Source organism: Vanellus vanellus, assembly GCF_965231255.1.
Source record: "Vanellus vanellus genome assembly, chromosome: 11".
In the NCBI taxonomy this organism is placed as follows: Eukaryota; Metazoa; Chordata; class Aves; order Charadriiformes; family Charadriidae; genus Vanellus; species Vanellus vanellus.
Genome location: NC_138916.1, coordinates 3,141,604 through 3,155,551, shown reverse-complemented (window position 1 = coordinate 3,155,551; position 13,948 = coordinate 3,141,604). Strand labels below are relative to the sequence as shown.

At 58.1% G+C, this 13,948-nt stretch overlaps 1 protein-coding gene across 1 annotated transcript; it reads left to right on the top strand.

Annotated features, from left to right (window-relative positions):
* Positions 1-241: 241 nt before the first annotated feature.
* Positions 242-10,367, top strand: STRA6 (signaling receptor and transporter of retinol STRA6; the record flags this gene model as incomplete). Its single annotated transcript, XM_082489116.1, has 17 exons — positions 242-366; positions 1,965-2,043; positions 2,491-2,576; positions 2,747-2,886; positions 3,060-3,226; positions 3,395-3,520; positions 4,186-4,253; positions 4,366-4,442; positions 5,152-5,213; positions 5,502-5,682; positions 6,313-6,388; positions 6,462-6,595; positions 7,888-8,005; positions 8,203-8,304; positions 8,976-9,139; positions 9,709-9,846; positions 10,189-10,367. The coding sequence occupies 17 exons, from the start codon at positions 242-244 to the stop codon at positions 10,365-10,367; spliced, it is 2,022 nt and encodes a 673-aa protein (XP_082345242.1).
* Positions 10,368-13,948: the final 3,581 nt, after the last annotated feature.

Genomic DNA, 13,948 nt, shown 5'->3' with positions numbered 1-13,948 from the left:
CCCTCCGTGTCCAGATAAAAGCCGGATCCTTGGAGGCACAGCTGGATTTGGAAAGCTCCCCGTCCTCCCCGCACCCCCGGCTGCGGGAGTGAGCGGAGAAGATAAAGCCTCTTGGCTCAACGCCTCCATCCCTGCGTTTCCAAGAACCCAGGAGGGTTCTTTGGGAAAACCTGCTTGCTTTCTGCCCCCGGCTGCTTCTCGCCATCTCTCTCCAGCCCGCGGAGGGAGGAAGGAGACGGCCATGGCGGCCAACGGCTCCGGCGGGATGCGGGATGCTCCGCTGGACAACGGCTTTGCCGGCACCGACGACCTGGTTTCCGACTGGTACATCTATGAAACCGTGGAGCCGGCCGCGCCGCAGGATGAGTAAGTGTCCGGCCTCGCTGGTGGGTGCCACGTGTCCCCCTGTCCCTCTTGGGGTCACCCTGGGCCTCTCGCCCGGCTGCCCTATCCCCTTTCTGCAGAGCGACGTCCCCTGAGCAGCTGAGGCAGGATTTATTCCCGGCTGAGTGGGAGGTGATTAAAAAGGCTTGTTTTGACCCCCTAAAAATGCTTGTCCCCACGGATGGGACCCCACAGCTTGACCTCACAGCAAGGCCGACGCGTTTCATGCCCTTCTAGCTGAGTGCCGTTCCCAAGGCCAAGAGAAGTGCTGTAAGGAGGGGGAAACTGAGGCACGGAGCAACGGGGCAGTCGCCCGAGGTGCCCCACAAGGCGTGAAGTTGGGCATCCCCAGCCCCATCTATCAGCTCCTATTGTCCTTTCCTTGACTTAACCCTCTGCGAGGGGGTTTTACACCCCTCAGTTGACCGATACCTAATCCTGAGGGCAAACAGGAGGAGATCCCCAACCCAAAGGGTTCCTCCTCATCCGTAATCTTCTGCCTTGCGAAAACGGGCTTTGAAATCTCCTTGCCCAGCCTTTCCTCCAGGCAACTCCCCCCCCCCCCCCCCCACTCCACCTGAGTGACCCACACCTCCGCTAGAAACGTTTCGGGGTATTTTCTGGGTGTCCCTCCTCTGCAGCAAGCCACGGTCGGGGAAGGGATGGAGGCAGCACCGGGGGTTTTGCTTGTCTGAGGGCTCCTGGATGTTCTGCGTTTAGATGCTGAAGCCCTGTTGACGTCGAAATGACTTTTGGTATCCCTGCGCTCTCCATCCTGTGGGTGGAAGCCCCGGATTCCCAGAGCCTGCGTATTTTGGGACAGTGGGAACTTGCTGGTCTACCCAAGGCCAGCCATTAGCCGCGAGGAGGGAGGGGGGGGGGAGGAAAAAAAAAAAAAAAATAGGCAAAAAGAGCTTTGCTAATGGCAGCTGATCCTATAAAGCTTTTTCTGGCGGGTTGGGGACAGCCTTGGACACACGATGCCTGAGAAATTCGAATTTCCCTATCGGACCCTTCCCTGCGCCTCTGCCACCCCCCACCCCCCCCCCATCTCTGGGGCTGGTCCCTTTCCCATGGGAAAGGCATCAAAACACCCTTCAAGGGGTCTTCAGCCCACCCTACCCCCCCACCGGCATTTAGGGTTAGGCAGCGAGGAGAACCGCTTGGAAAAGACAGAGCCAGGACAGATACGGGTGTAAAAGAGGTAAAAAAGGGGGTCTCCATCCTTCGTTGCTGATCCCCTCTTGAGCCTTCGCACCCCCTGGACGTGCAGGGAGGCGGCCCAGCGCCTGCGAAGGATTAATTCGGGGCCGCTCCCGGGTGTTATCTCTCTAACTTGACCATAAAATCGCCTCGTGAGGGTGACTTCAGCCCCGCTTATCCACGGTTGCGTAACCCAGCTCGCCAGAGGGTTGCCCCTTCTCAGCATCGCGCCAAAATCTCCATCGCCACCGCGTACGCGGGCGTTCCCCCGGCGTATTTGCTTTGCCCTTTCGGGTCTAAATACAAAACACACATGATTTTAATATTCTGGTGTTTGGTTTTTTGTGTTTTTTTTTTTTCCCATCCCTTCTTCCTAGTAGTTTTCCCAGCGTAATCCCGGACTGCGAGCCCACCATTTCTCCCAGGCTCTATCACATCTGCATGGCACCCGTCTCCGTAAGTACCCGCCACGTGCCCGTGTGGTGCGTCGTCTGCCCTGACCGTCGTTATCTGCTGTCCCCCAGCTCAGGTCATGCCCATCTACTCCCGAATAATGGGTCTGGGTTCTTCAGCTGGAGCGAGGTTTGAGCTGGAATGCTCTAACGAGGGACTCGCGTAGCTCCAGACTTTGTTTCGTGCCTGTAGTCAATGGAAAGCTTTGATTTATCTTCCCCCCCCCCCCTGGTATGGTCCCTCTGAGGCGTTTAGAGCCCATAACTCACCAGAGCAGGTTGAGGAGTGTCTGTCCCTGCTTCATCCCCGGCTGGATTTAGGGCATTGGATGGAGACGACGTCTCCGCAGAGGGTCCCCATCTCATAGCAGCGTGTCTGAGCCCCCCACCCAGACCCTCCCCCCCCAACACACACACATATTTATTGCTCCCTCTGTTGGGTTTCTGGCAGCTGGCCGTGCTCGTGGGCTTGTCCTTGCTGGTGAAGCGCAGGCGTCTCCACCGGAGCTGCTGGAACGGCGTGCCAGGACTGCTCAGGTAGCCTGACCCTGCACCCTGGGGTCCCCCCAGGGTCCTCGTCACCCTGCGGCCAAGCGGGCGGAGGGATGCTGAGGGGCAGCACGGGATAAACCAGCTCTGGGACAGGGGGCGGTGGGGACAGGGTGCCCATGATGTGGTGTCAGGCTCAGGTCTCCTTTGCTTTGCAGCCCGGCCAACTTTCTGGAGGAGGAAGGCAACCGAGGGCTGGTGGCCGCGGTGTTCGGCATCCTGTTCTCCTCCCTGTGCGTGCTGGTCTTGGACAGGGACCCTCTGCCGCTCATCACCGACTCCTCCCAGGGCAGCCGGGGTAAGGCGAGCACTCTCCTTGGCCCGGTGGGCACCTCGTTCCTCCCCACCCAGGAGGCATCCAACTTTGGATGGCATCCCCCGAGCAGCCTGTTCACTCTGGTCCATACTGAGGGCGCTGCCTTCCTCTTCCCCGTTTTTTTCTCCTTCCTCTCTTCCCACCATCCCATTTAGAGTACTGGAAGATCCTGGCTTTGCTCTACTACCCTGCCTTCTACTACCCCCTGATGGCCTGCGCCGCCGTCCGGCACAGGGTCAGCTACCTCGTGGGCTGCCTGCTCTCCTGGTGCCACTGCGTGGTCCACATCTGGCAGAAGGTGGATTGTCCCCAGTCGCCCAAGGTACGCATCCCACCGCCCGGGGAAAGGAATGAGGAACCCGGTATGGCCCAAGGTTGGAGGTGGCTTTCTCCACCACCTCCTTGAAGAGACGTGAAGGTGTCACCTGCTCAGGACTAAGACCTCCAGGCTTGGGGTGGTCTCACGGGTGACAGCTCTGCTTCTCCCCAGATATACAGGTACTACTCCACGCTCTCTTACGTCCCCATCATCCTCTGCCTTGTGCTCTTAAGCCTTTGGTATCCAGTCCTGCTCATCAGAAGCTTCACCGGGCAGGAGGAGACCTTGGACAAGGAGGTAACGAAGATCCACGGAGGGTGGTAGCATGGGAAAACCCCTTGATGGACCCGCCTGGTTTCAGGAGCTCTCCTGCCCCACAGCCCACCTATCTGCCTTGGGGACTGGGAGAACTGGGGTGCTCCCAGGCCACGTGTTCCTCACTTTTCTTCACCACTGGGACCTGTTCCCCCCCCCTGCCTCCATCCCACTGACGGCACGGGTCCCAGCTCTGTTTATTCTGCTGGATTTGAAAAAGGGAGTGAAAAATCCATCTTTAGAGTAAACTCCTTAGTTCAAGAGGCTTAAGGCATCAATGCATCCCATTCAAGCCTGGACTGGGGTCGTCTTGTTTTCCCAGCAGGCTGGATAATCCCCGGCCCTTTGGGAAATGCCGAGCTTTGTTGGGAAGAGAGGAGGAAAAACCTACTTCAAAAAAAAAAAAAAAAGAAATAAAAATTAAAAAAAAAAAAAAAGAGCTTTCAGCCCAAGCGTGGACTGAAGTGACCCCCAGGCGCTCGCTGGGAGCTGGCTGGTGGGAATGAGGGTTTTCGGCTGGTGGGATGCAGACGCTGTGTTCCCCCCCCAAAAAAAACCCCCAAAGGTGGTGTCACCTCTCGTTACCCTGAGTGCCTGAGCACGTCCCTGCCCTCAAATCGGGCAATTTATTGCTCTTTTTCCTTAAGTTTACAGGGCGAGGTTATTACAAGAAGTACCTGAAGGCTGTCCTGTCCAAACGCCCTCGGAAGGGGAGGTAAGGATGGCATCTTCCCGTAGCTCTGCGACATCGGCAAGCGCCGGTGCCGACCCTGCCTGGGTCCCCGCTTCCCAGGAACGCCCTTTCCACCCTCTCCTTCCTCCTCCAGCTCCCCGAAGATAGAAGAGAGCCTCTTATCGAGGGTCCGGGCGTATTTCCTCTCCTACATCTACGCTCCCGAGGAAGGTGGGCTTGCGGGCAAGGGCGGGCTGGGCTCTTGGTTGCCAAACCGGCTGCCTCCCCCCCCCCCCTCCCCCTCCCCGGGGACAGCAAATGCCTTTCTTGGCTCCTTTCCCCCAAAGCATCTGTGCCGCGGCAGCTGCCGCCCGCCGCCCGCGCGACGCCTCGGCTTTGCGCAAACTGTCGCCGTTTGGGGTGGGGGAGTTGGACCCTCCCCACCACCATCGCCACCACCATGGGGGGGGACATGGGTGGGCAGCGAGGTTCGGGTCGCGCTAATAGCGCAGCCTGATGCTTGACGAGGCTCCGATAAGGGAATAAAATCTGTAATAAGGGGATAAAAAGCCCTAATGGGAATGGGGGACTGCTCCTCGCCCCCTCTGCCCATGGGAGAAACAGGGGCTGTCCTGGGTGGTGGCACCTCAAGGGGATGTGGCGGCTGGGGACTCGGGGCTGCGGGCGCACGAGGTTTCGTGGGATCCACAGGAAGGAAACCCATCCAGCCGGAGTACGGAGGAACCGCTCCCAGCTCTACATCCTTGCAGGATTTCCCTGGGGAAACCCTAATTAATACTCAACAGCTCTATTCCAGTCCGCTCCTCATGGTGTTGGCTTTGGCCGTTGGGTTGGGTGGACCTGCAGCACCTTCTTCTCTTCCCCCATGATCCCACATTCCTGCTCTTCTCCGATACACCCCTCCAATTCTTCATTCCAGGTTTCCGGATCCCGCTGAAGCTCATCGTGTCCATAACCGCAGCCGTGATCGCTGTCTACCAGGTGATGCCCATGGTTAAATGCTGAGCAGATCCCTCTCCCTGCCTTCTTGGCTGTGTCCTCTGGAGGCAGAGGAGCCCAGAGGTCGTTGCCACATCACAATTTTGGCTACGGGGATGGTATTAACGTGCCTCGAGGTATTACCGTCCCTCGGCTGAGCCGCAGGAACCGGCCATGTGCTTCCAGGGCTCAGGCAGCCTTAAGTCTTTAAGCTATGGCCATGGCTCAGCGGTGGGATGCCGTGACCCCAGAGCGTGGGGGGGGGCTCACGTGGGCCCCGCTCCCTCGCAGGTTGCCCTGCTGCTCCTGGTAGCCGTCGTCCCCACCATCCAGATCGTGCGGGCGGGCATGACGAAGGACATCGTGGTGTTGCTGGTCCAGTTTGGCTTGGTGCCCTCGGAGAACCCGGCCGTGCCGGGTGACATGGAGAAGGAGCTCAACACGGTCAAGTACTACCTGTGGTCGCTGGAAGGTGGGTTCTCAGCCAGGTCCTGCTTTGCTACGTGCTGGAATCAAGCAGATGCCCCCCTCCCACCCCCAAATAATTCAAAGCCCTGAATTTGGAGGGGTGGGGGTGGTGGGGATGGCAGTGATGCCCCTCCATCTCTCCATAGCATTACCTTGGGGTACCACCAACCCCATGGGGGCTTTTGATGGCTTTTCTTAAGTCACCAAGCCACTCTCCTGCTCTTTGTTCACCCGACATCCCCTTTCCCGCTCTTGCTTCCCGTCCCCCCCAACAGCATCCCCTTCTCTTCTTCCCAGGCTCTCTCCATGGCCCTGCCTGCTTATCACGGCTCGCTCCGTGATTTTTTTCCCAGTGCTGAGCTAAGCCTAACCGCTCGTATTTTCTCCTGGCTGCTTGTCTTTCCCCTTTCGCGGTCTCACCAGCTGGTGCCCACCTGGGAGACGGAGATCCCCGTATGGCAAAGGGGATGCTAGGGAGGGAAACTGAGGCACGGTGTCACGCTGGGAGGATGGGACCATCCATACAGCTCCATAACTCGGCCCACCGCGATGCTCCTGAGATGCGTTTTAGAATAATGTGCTGTTGCTGGGGCTCACGGCCGCCGTTTTCCCCCTTCCTCCCGCTCCTCCGCAGTCTGCTACATCTGCTCGCTGGTGCTGTGCTGCCTGCTGACCTGTGCCATGCTCCTGAGGACATTGGTGATGCACAGGTAGGGGATGGGACCCGCTCCTCCGGTCTTCGCCCGGTCCCCAAGCCAGGATGCAGCTGGTCTCTCTCCCCAGGAACAACCTGAAGGCGCTCTACCAAGGGGCCGTGTTGGATGTTTTCTACAAAGCCCACATCCTCCGCCCGTCCCGACAAGCCATCGTCTGCTGGATGAGCTTCGCAAGCTTCCAGACGGCTTTCGCCTGCCTGGGTAAAGGGGTTTGGGGTGTGTGTGTGGGGGGCAGATGGGTGGTGGACCCCCACCTTGCACAGCCTACCTCGGGTTTAAGCATCTTTTTCCCTATCTTTTTCCCCCGCCCCTTTCTCGCCTCGTTTTTGCGAAGGGGTCGGCCACGAGGATTTCGTCCACCTTTTTTTTTCCCAACCCCACCACAATCCGGCCTTCTGCGGGGAGGGCCGTGAACACCAAATGGTGTTCAAAAGAAGAAGGGGGGGATGGGAGGAGGACGGGAAATAATGACTTGTTTTGGCTCGAGGCCAACTATTTTGATTCGAGAAGCTGTCGCAGCATCTCGGGCGAAGGACTGTCTGTCTCCTCTGGTCCCGATTTTTCGCATCCTGGGGGCTCCTCGCCGAGCATCTTCCTCGGCACAGTCTGGGGCTCCCTGGTTGGGAAGGCTGGCTGGCCCAGGGCTGGGTGGAGGATGTCCAAGCGTGTAGAAATCCTCACCCCATCATGGTCTGGAGACGTTTTAAGGTCTCTCTGCCCCATGGGAGGTGATTCTGGTGGTGATACATGTGTAACGCCCAACCACATCAGCACCCCAAGGTTGGGCAGGAGAGTCACGCTGAGGATCTAGAGGAAGGATGGAAAGACGGGGGGTACCACCAGGTGGGTTGGTGACCACCTCTTGGGAAAAGGGACCTATTTTGCAGGCAGATTGCAGAGATTAGCGTGGAGGTAGGAGCTGGGGAGCCGCCCAGGAGCTCCTTGCACCCCTTTGCCAGCGAGGAGCAGCTTTCCTTTGGCCACCCAGTGCTTGGTGCATCCCTGGCAGAGCTGGCTGCATCTCACCGGGGTTGCTGTGACTCTACCTCCTGCTTTACGATCTTGCTTTTCCAGTCATTAAAGCAAGGCAGGGGAGGCGAAACGCAAGCTCGAGCAGGAGAAACCACAGCCGCAGCTGATCTCGGTGTGATTTATGATGGGAAATCAGAGCTCAGGTTGATTTTTTTTTTTTTTTTATTTTTATTTTTTTTTTTCCTGATGAGGAATCATAGTTGCAGCCCCGAGCGATGGCTCTTCTCGGCGGGGATAATGTGGGGAGTGATAAGAAAGGCTGAACTTGTAATTAAATCCCGCGCGGAGCATTGTGTTTGGAGCCGGGGGGGAGGCAGGTAAGGATCTCGCAGGCTTTTTATGGGATTAAAGTGAAAGTCATGCTCAGCAACGAGCAACAGGTTCGGAGAATAAAAGCAAGACCAAGAACCGCTTCTCCACCTTCCCCTGCCATGGTTTCTCTCTCCGTGTCTTCCTCCCAGGTCTCCTCATCCAGCAAGTGATTTTCTTCATCTGCTCAGTGGGGTTTACCTTCTTCTTCGTCATCCCGCTCCAGTCCGGCACAAACACGCACCTCTTCAAAGTCATTCGGAACATGTGGTGAGTGTTCATCAGCCCTTGGGGAGGGATGGAAGACCCAAGCGGGTACCATCGCCATGGTGGGTTTTAGGGTTTTCTGTCAACGGGAGGCTCTATCGTGGGCTCTTTCAACTTTGCTGGAGGTTTCTGCTGCCTGGGATGGTGTCTCCTGCTTGGGACCCTCCTGGTGTCCAACCTGCCTCTCCTCTCCCACCCAGGCCCTTCTGGTTAACCCTGGTTCTTGCTGTCGTCGTGCAAAATTTGGCAGCTCACTACCAATTCCTGGAGCAGCATCCCCTCCGGAAGGAGCTCACCAACAGGTATGGGGCCATGGCGGGGCCTCTGGGGCGCAGCTGTCTCCCCGGAGGTCCAAGCCCCCGGGACCGTGTTGGGTTTACACGTGCCCCTGATGTCATGGTGTCCTCTGTGCAGTGAGCTCAAGGGGGAAAGCCTGTGGTTTTGAGGGGGTTTAAGTGGCTCCATGCTCCCAGAGAGGTTTCTTCAGATATTTTAGAGGGCCATGGTCCATTTACAGCCTTGATTTTTGGCGGGGCGAAGCTGGTGAGGTCTGTGCCCTGCTCCACCGCCCCCATTTGCAAGCCTCAGTGGAAGTCCAGATCCCTCGGGATCGGCTGGACCATCGGCATCGTGGGGAGGCTGCTGTAGGCTCTTCTGGCCTCCACAGGAGCTGGTGTCCTCCAGCCCAAACCTCCATACTCATGATTTGTCTGGTTTCTAAGTCTTCAAGGAGAACTGGAGGCCAAGCTTTGAAGTCCTGAGGGGGCACCAGCCTGTCTCCTCTCCAAAAGCCCTAAACGGTGTTTGCTTCTCTCTGTGGGATGGCGACACCTCAAACAGGGACCACGTCTGCTGAGGAGGGAGGGAAGGGTGGGAGGCTTATTTTGGCAGGAGGTTTCTCTGGCAGGGAAGGGCTGTGCTTCCCGTCCCCTGGTGTTTGTGTTCCTTACTCCTCCTCCTCCTCCACCCGCAGGCGAGCTCTCTACATAGTCACCTACCTGCTCTTCCCCATCAACGTCCTGGTGGGTGTCCTGGCCGGGGTGTGGAGGATGGTCATTTCTGGCCTTTATAACGCCATCCACTTCTGCCAGCTGGACATCAGCCTGCTGAACCGCGGCGTGGAGACCTTTGACCCAGGTAGGACATGGGGGTGGGTCCCTCTGCAGCACCTCCGTGAACGTGGGGGTCCTTCTTCCACCATCAAGCTCCTGGTGGACAAGGCCAAGGGCTCCTGGATCACCCGGAGCTGGTGGGACCAAGGGTGGCTTCAGGTCCTCATGCTCTGTGTTCAGAAATGGGTAGATGGGTACAACTGGAGCAAGTGGCGCCTCCTGATGCTGGCTTGGTGCGTCTTTTCCATCCGTCCCCAAGGGTGGGTGATGCCCTGCTGAGGTCCCCTGGGCTTCATCAGTGGCCGGACCCCATTGCCTATGGGAACGGACCCTGCACTCAAGGAAGGAGGGAGGAGGTCTCAGCCCTTCCTCTACTTTTCCTGCTGGGATCTTGGGAGCGGAGCTCATCTCTGGCTCTGGAGGCAGAGCGGCTCCGGCAGGGTGGAGATGGAGCCTGTCAAACCACCTTCCCCTTTGCTCTAGGGCAGGAGGGAGGGGGGGGAACCATGAAGTCTGACACACACCCCCCCCCCCACCCCCCCCCCCCACTCCCCCACCCCCAACACGTGTTTACTGTGGGCTGTGTTCCCCCAGGCTACCACACGTACTGCCACTATCTGAAAATCGAGGTCAGCCAGTCCCACCCGGTGATGAAAGCTTTTTGCTTGCTGCTTCTCCAGCCAGCCAGGCCGGAGGGGCCACCAGGGCTCCCAACCAGCAACGTGGAAGAAGGTGAGACCTTCCCACCGCCAACCGATGGGGGTGGGAACGCACGGCCATGCCAGTGGGGTGGCATCGGGGGCTCCTCTGCAGCTTTGCTGCTCCTCTAGAGATGCTGGAGGTGCCTTGGGATAAAGGGACCATTGAGGGTTGTGGTTCTGCTGCTCCATCCGCTTTTAGGCCACCTCCTCTGTTTGGTGTATGACCATCTCCACGTTCCTCATGGAGCCTCGGTTCCTCTACCTGTGCAAGGGCAGGATGGGGCTTTCACCCCAGGGTGTAATGGCAGCTGGGCAGCCCCAGCGAGGAGCGGCTGGGGTTGAAATTGTCCCCCGTCCCCCCATTTTCTTTCAGGCATCCAGTTGATGCAGCCCAAGAAGGCGCCACCGAGCAGAGCCAGGTTCAAGCAGAGCCGGGCCCGGTGGTGGCTGGCCTACACGCTCCTCAACAACCCCTCGCTGACAGCTTGCCGGAAAACCGCCCTCTCCAACCCCACAGCCAACGGCACCCAACTCAGCCCCCCCAAGCCCTGACCTCCAGAGAAGCCCCCCCACCTCCTCTCTCTGCCTCCCTCACACACTCCTGTCCCATCCCATCCCTGTCTCCCGTCGACTCTCCTCCTGCACTGGCAGGAGTTTTGGGCACCTCTTGCCCCTCTCCAGCCTCCGGTCCCTCCCCAGTGGTGATGGGGGCTGGTTTTTAGCTCTAGATTCATGCTGAGCCACTACCGAGGTCCAAAGGTGAAGACAGCCAGGGCAAATGGGTCACCTCCAAGCCCAACCTAGACGGAGAGAGGGGTTGATGAGCCAAGCTAAACCCTTCAGGCATCTCAGAAGAGTCTTCTGAAGAGTGACTCCTGCAATGAGCCCACCAGGTCTCAACAGTTGCTTTTCCGACCCGTGGCAAGGCAAGGCACAAGTCCCCAGCACCAGGGCAGTAAGGAAAGAGGGCGAAGGTGTGTTTTGTGAGGGATCCTCAGCCAGACCGAGCTCAAGGAGCTACCTGCATCTCGACGTGGTCTTCCTGCAGAGAAGGTCCCTGCTGCCAACCCCATCCCCCAGCTTCTCCCTTTCAGGGCTGATCCTGAGGGATCCCGAGTGCCATACCTGACCCTGGGACTCTTTATTTTCCCCCAATATTGTGAAGGCTCAAACCTCCGTCTGCTCTGCTGTGGGCCGTGAGGTTGCAGAGCCATTTGTTTCCTGCTCCCCGTAACTCTTGTCCCCTCGGTGCCTCTTGCTGCTGCCCCGTTTTGTTTAAAACCAGCGGTTCCCCCCAGGACCGGTGACCCTCCAAGCGAGCGGAGCTTGAATCCATAGAAAGCAGTTTTACACCTCACTTGGACGTGCCAAGTTGGGGAAGGTTAATAAATCACATACCTCATTCCTACGCTCGGGGTGTGCTTGGTCTCTTGGCCGTTCCCAAATAAGCCAGACCTGGAAGAACGGACGTGAGGAACGTCATAGCTGTGTCTCCAGGTGATGGTTGGGACTGACCTTGCTCAGCAGAGGCTTTGTGATAGACCCGCTTGACCTGGGGGTGACGGGACCAAATCTGTGATTTTCCCCCCCCCTCTGCACCTTAGGAAAATGTTAACGCAAAGCTGATCAATTTGCTTTCCCGTCAAAAAGTTTGGCCCCTAAACCGCAGCTCCCATGAAGGATGGGAACGGAAAAGGGATGTTTTGTGGCTAAAGCATCAACGGTAGGTGTCCAAGGTGTTGCTGGGTCACCTCTTCCCACCATGCCGTCCCTTGAAAATCCTGCCTTCGGTGGCCAGAAGGATGCCTGGCGTCAGCCCACCATTGCAGGCAGGGCTTGCGGCAAGTTGTACTGGTGGCTCCATGGTCTTCCATCTCAACACCATCTCGACCACCTCGGCCTTGCTAAAGCAGGTGCCTTTGAGACTTTACATCCCACCCTGCACGGAGCGGGGCTGCTGGGCCATGCCCTCTGCTCCATGGGGTTTGAGCCTCTCGCCCCGAGGATCTCCTTGGAGGTGAGCAGACCTGCTTTTTGCAGGCTGTCAAGGACCCCATGCCCTCTTGCTGGGGTTGGCGTGGGTTGGGGGTGAGCGAGGCTGACCCCTCTGCTTTGGGGTTTGCCTGGAAGGTTCTGGCATCTCCCCACAACGTTGAAGCTCCCTGGGTGGGAGCCATCCCTCTTCCCTCTTCCCCCTGACCCTCTCCCTTTCCATCCCAGTGAGGAGAAGGGGGGTCCCTGCCTTCATCTGCCACCCGCTGCGCTTGGATGCTCAAAAGCCCTGTCGCATCCGCTGTCCTGACCAACACCGGTTTAATCTTATTTGATTACTGTCTGGCACGTAGTACCGTGTCACCAAACTGGGTGACAGCGGTGGCCCTGGAGGCAGACCCGGCTCGTTTTCTTTCGAAGACAGCAGGAGCCCGAGGGGTGATTCCTGCTGTTTTGCCATCTCTGGGCTTTGCGTGCTGTGGCTTCACGTGTCTGAGCACAGGAGGGATGGTGGCGCTGATGGGTCCCGGGTGTCCTGCACCTAACGGGGGGGGGGGTGAAGGGATGCCCTAGGGCAAAGGCTTCGCCTTGCCCTTGCAGCCCATCCCAAACCATCCCAGGCCTCGGAGGCACTGGGGCTTTGAAGGCCGCCTCCGTCATCCCCGAAATTTTATACAGCTCTGGGTCACGGGTGGAGCTGGATTTCAGCATCTGTTTACACAGCCCTGCCCGAGGCTTCCTGGAGATGTCTTGGCAGGCGGCGGGTTGGGACCGAGGTGAGAGATGACAGCCCCGGGAGGAAGACGGGAGGTGCTTCATTGGTTTGCTTGTTTTCTTTCCCTTCTTTGACACGAGCACGGTGCCCTGGGGGTGAACCGAGCTCCTCTTCTTCACGGTGGCTTCTCGCCTCCTCTCTAAACCCATCGGGACAGCCATGGGATAGCTCTGCCCCTGCGCACCCGCGGTCCTTTCCACCTGACCTTGACCTCTTGGCGAGGTGGTTCAGAGGGCTGATCCCACTCAAAAGCATCCCGAAAAACAACAACAAAAAAAAATTACCTACGTGGGGAATGGAAATTCAGGTCTGGGTCTCGCCGTGGCTTTGCAAACGTGAGGGACAGAGAGGAGCTGGTGGGGGTTGTGACATCCCGGACTCGCACCGCCTGAGGATGGCGATGCCGAGTGTGGTATCGCCCGCTGCATCCAAGCCAGGAGCTGTGTGGCAGGGTGCCCTGTTCGTTATGGACGAGAGACGCTTAATATCGCTAAGAATTGGCCATAAAAGCTCTGAGTAAACTTGGCAAACGGAGAGCGAGTCACCTTTTCTGGTGATAAAACAGCCACGCAAAAAACTAGGGGGGGAGCAGCAGCTCTGCAAGACTTTCCGGCGTGGTTTATGGCTGCTGGGAGCATCAATCTTTTATTTTTTTTGTTTTAAAAAATCCTCATCCCAGGCTCCAACCCCTGTTCCCGGCTGAGGTTGCAGGAATAAGCTCCCATACGCCGCTGTTCCCAGGCAGAGAGAGGGAGAGGAGGACCTGGGCTGGGATAAAACTGCTGTTAAAAGTTGTATCCTACGAAACGAAACCAAAACTCCGGCTGGGGCCGGCCACGATGTTTTTCCTCCTTTCTGCCTGTAATGGGAAAAATATGCGCCGGCTTGTTAGCATCAAAGGCCGTTCGTGCGAGGAGCCGCTGGCTCTTTCTGCCTCGGGACCCCCACGGAGCCTTCGGCGCCGTAACTGGGACGGTGTTGGCATGTGGCAGCTCTTCGGCTGCCCTTGTCCTTACCCTTCGAGCTGGCCAGACACCAGATTGTGGAGCGGGAGAACTTGGCTGGAGGCTTGAGGCTCCAGGACAGCTGCTTCTCAGCTGGTTTTGGCATCCCTGCCTGCTGCAGGCAGCGATGGGCAGCGGGATGGAGGGGGATTTTTGGGTACCCTATAAACGCATCCTCCCTCCGGGGTCATGGTGGGGGGGATGCTGGAGCCCTGGAAGGGCTTTTGGGGAGTTGGGGGAGGGGAAAGGGGTTCCACCTGAGGAAAAGGGGTTGATGATGAGCTGCGGTACCCCACATGATGATGCTGGGTTTGGGGGGAGGGGTGCACAGAGGCAGCAAGCACAGGATTGTTTAAAAATAA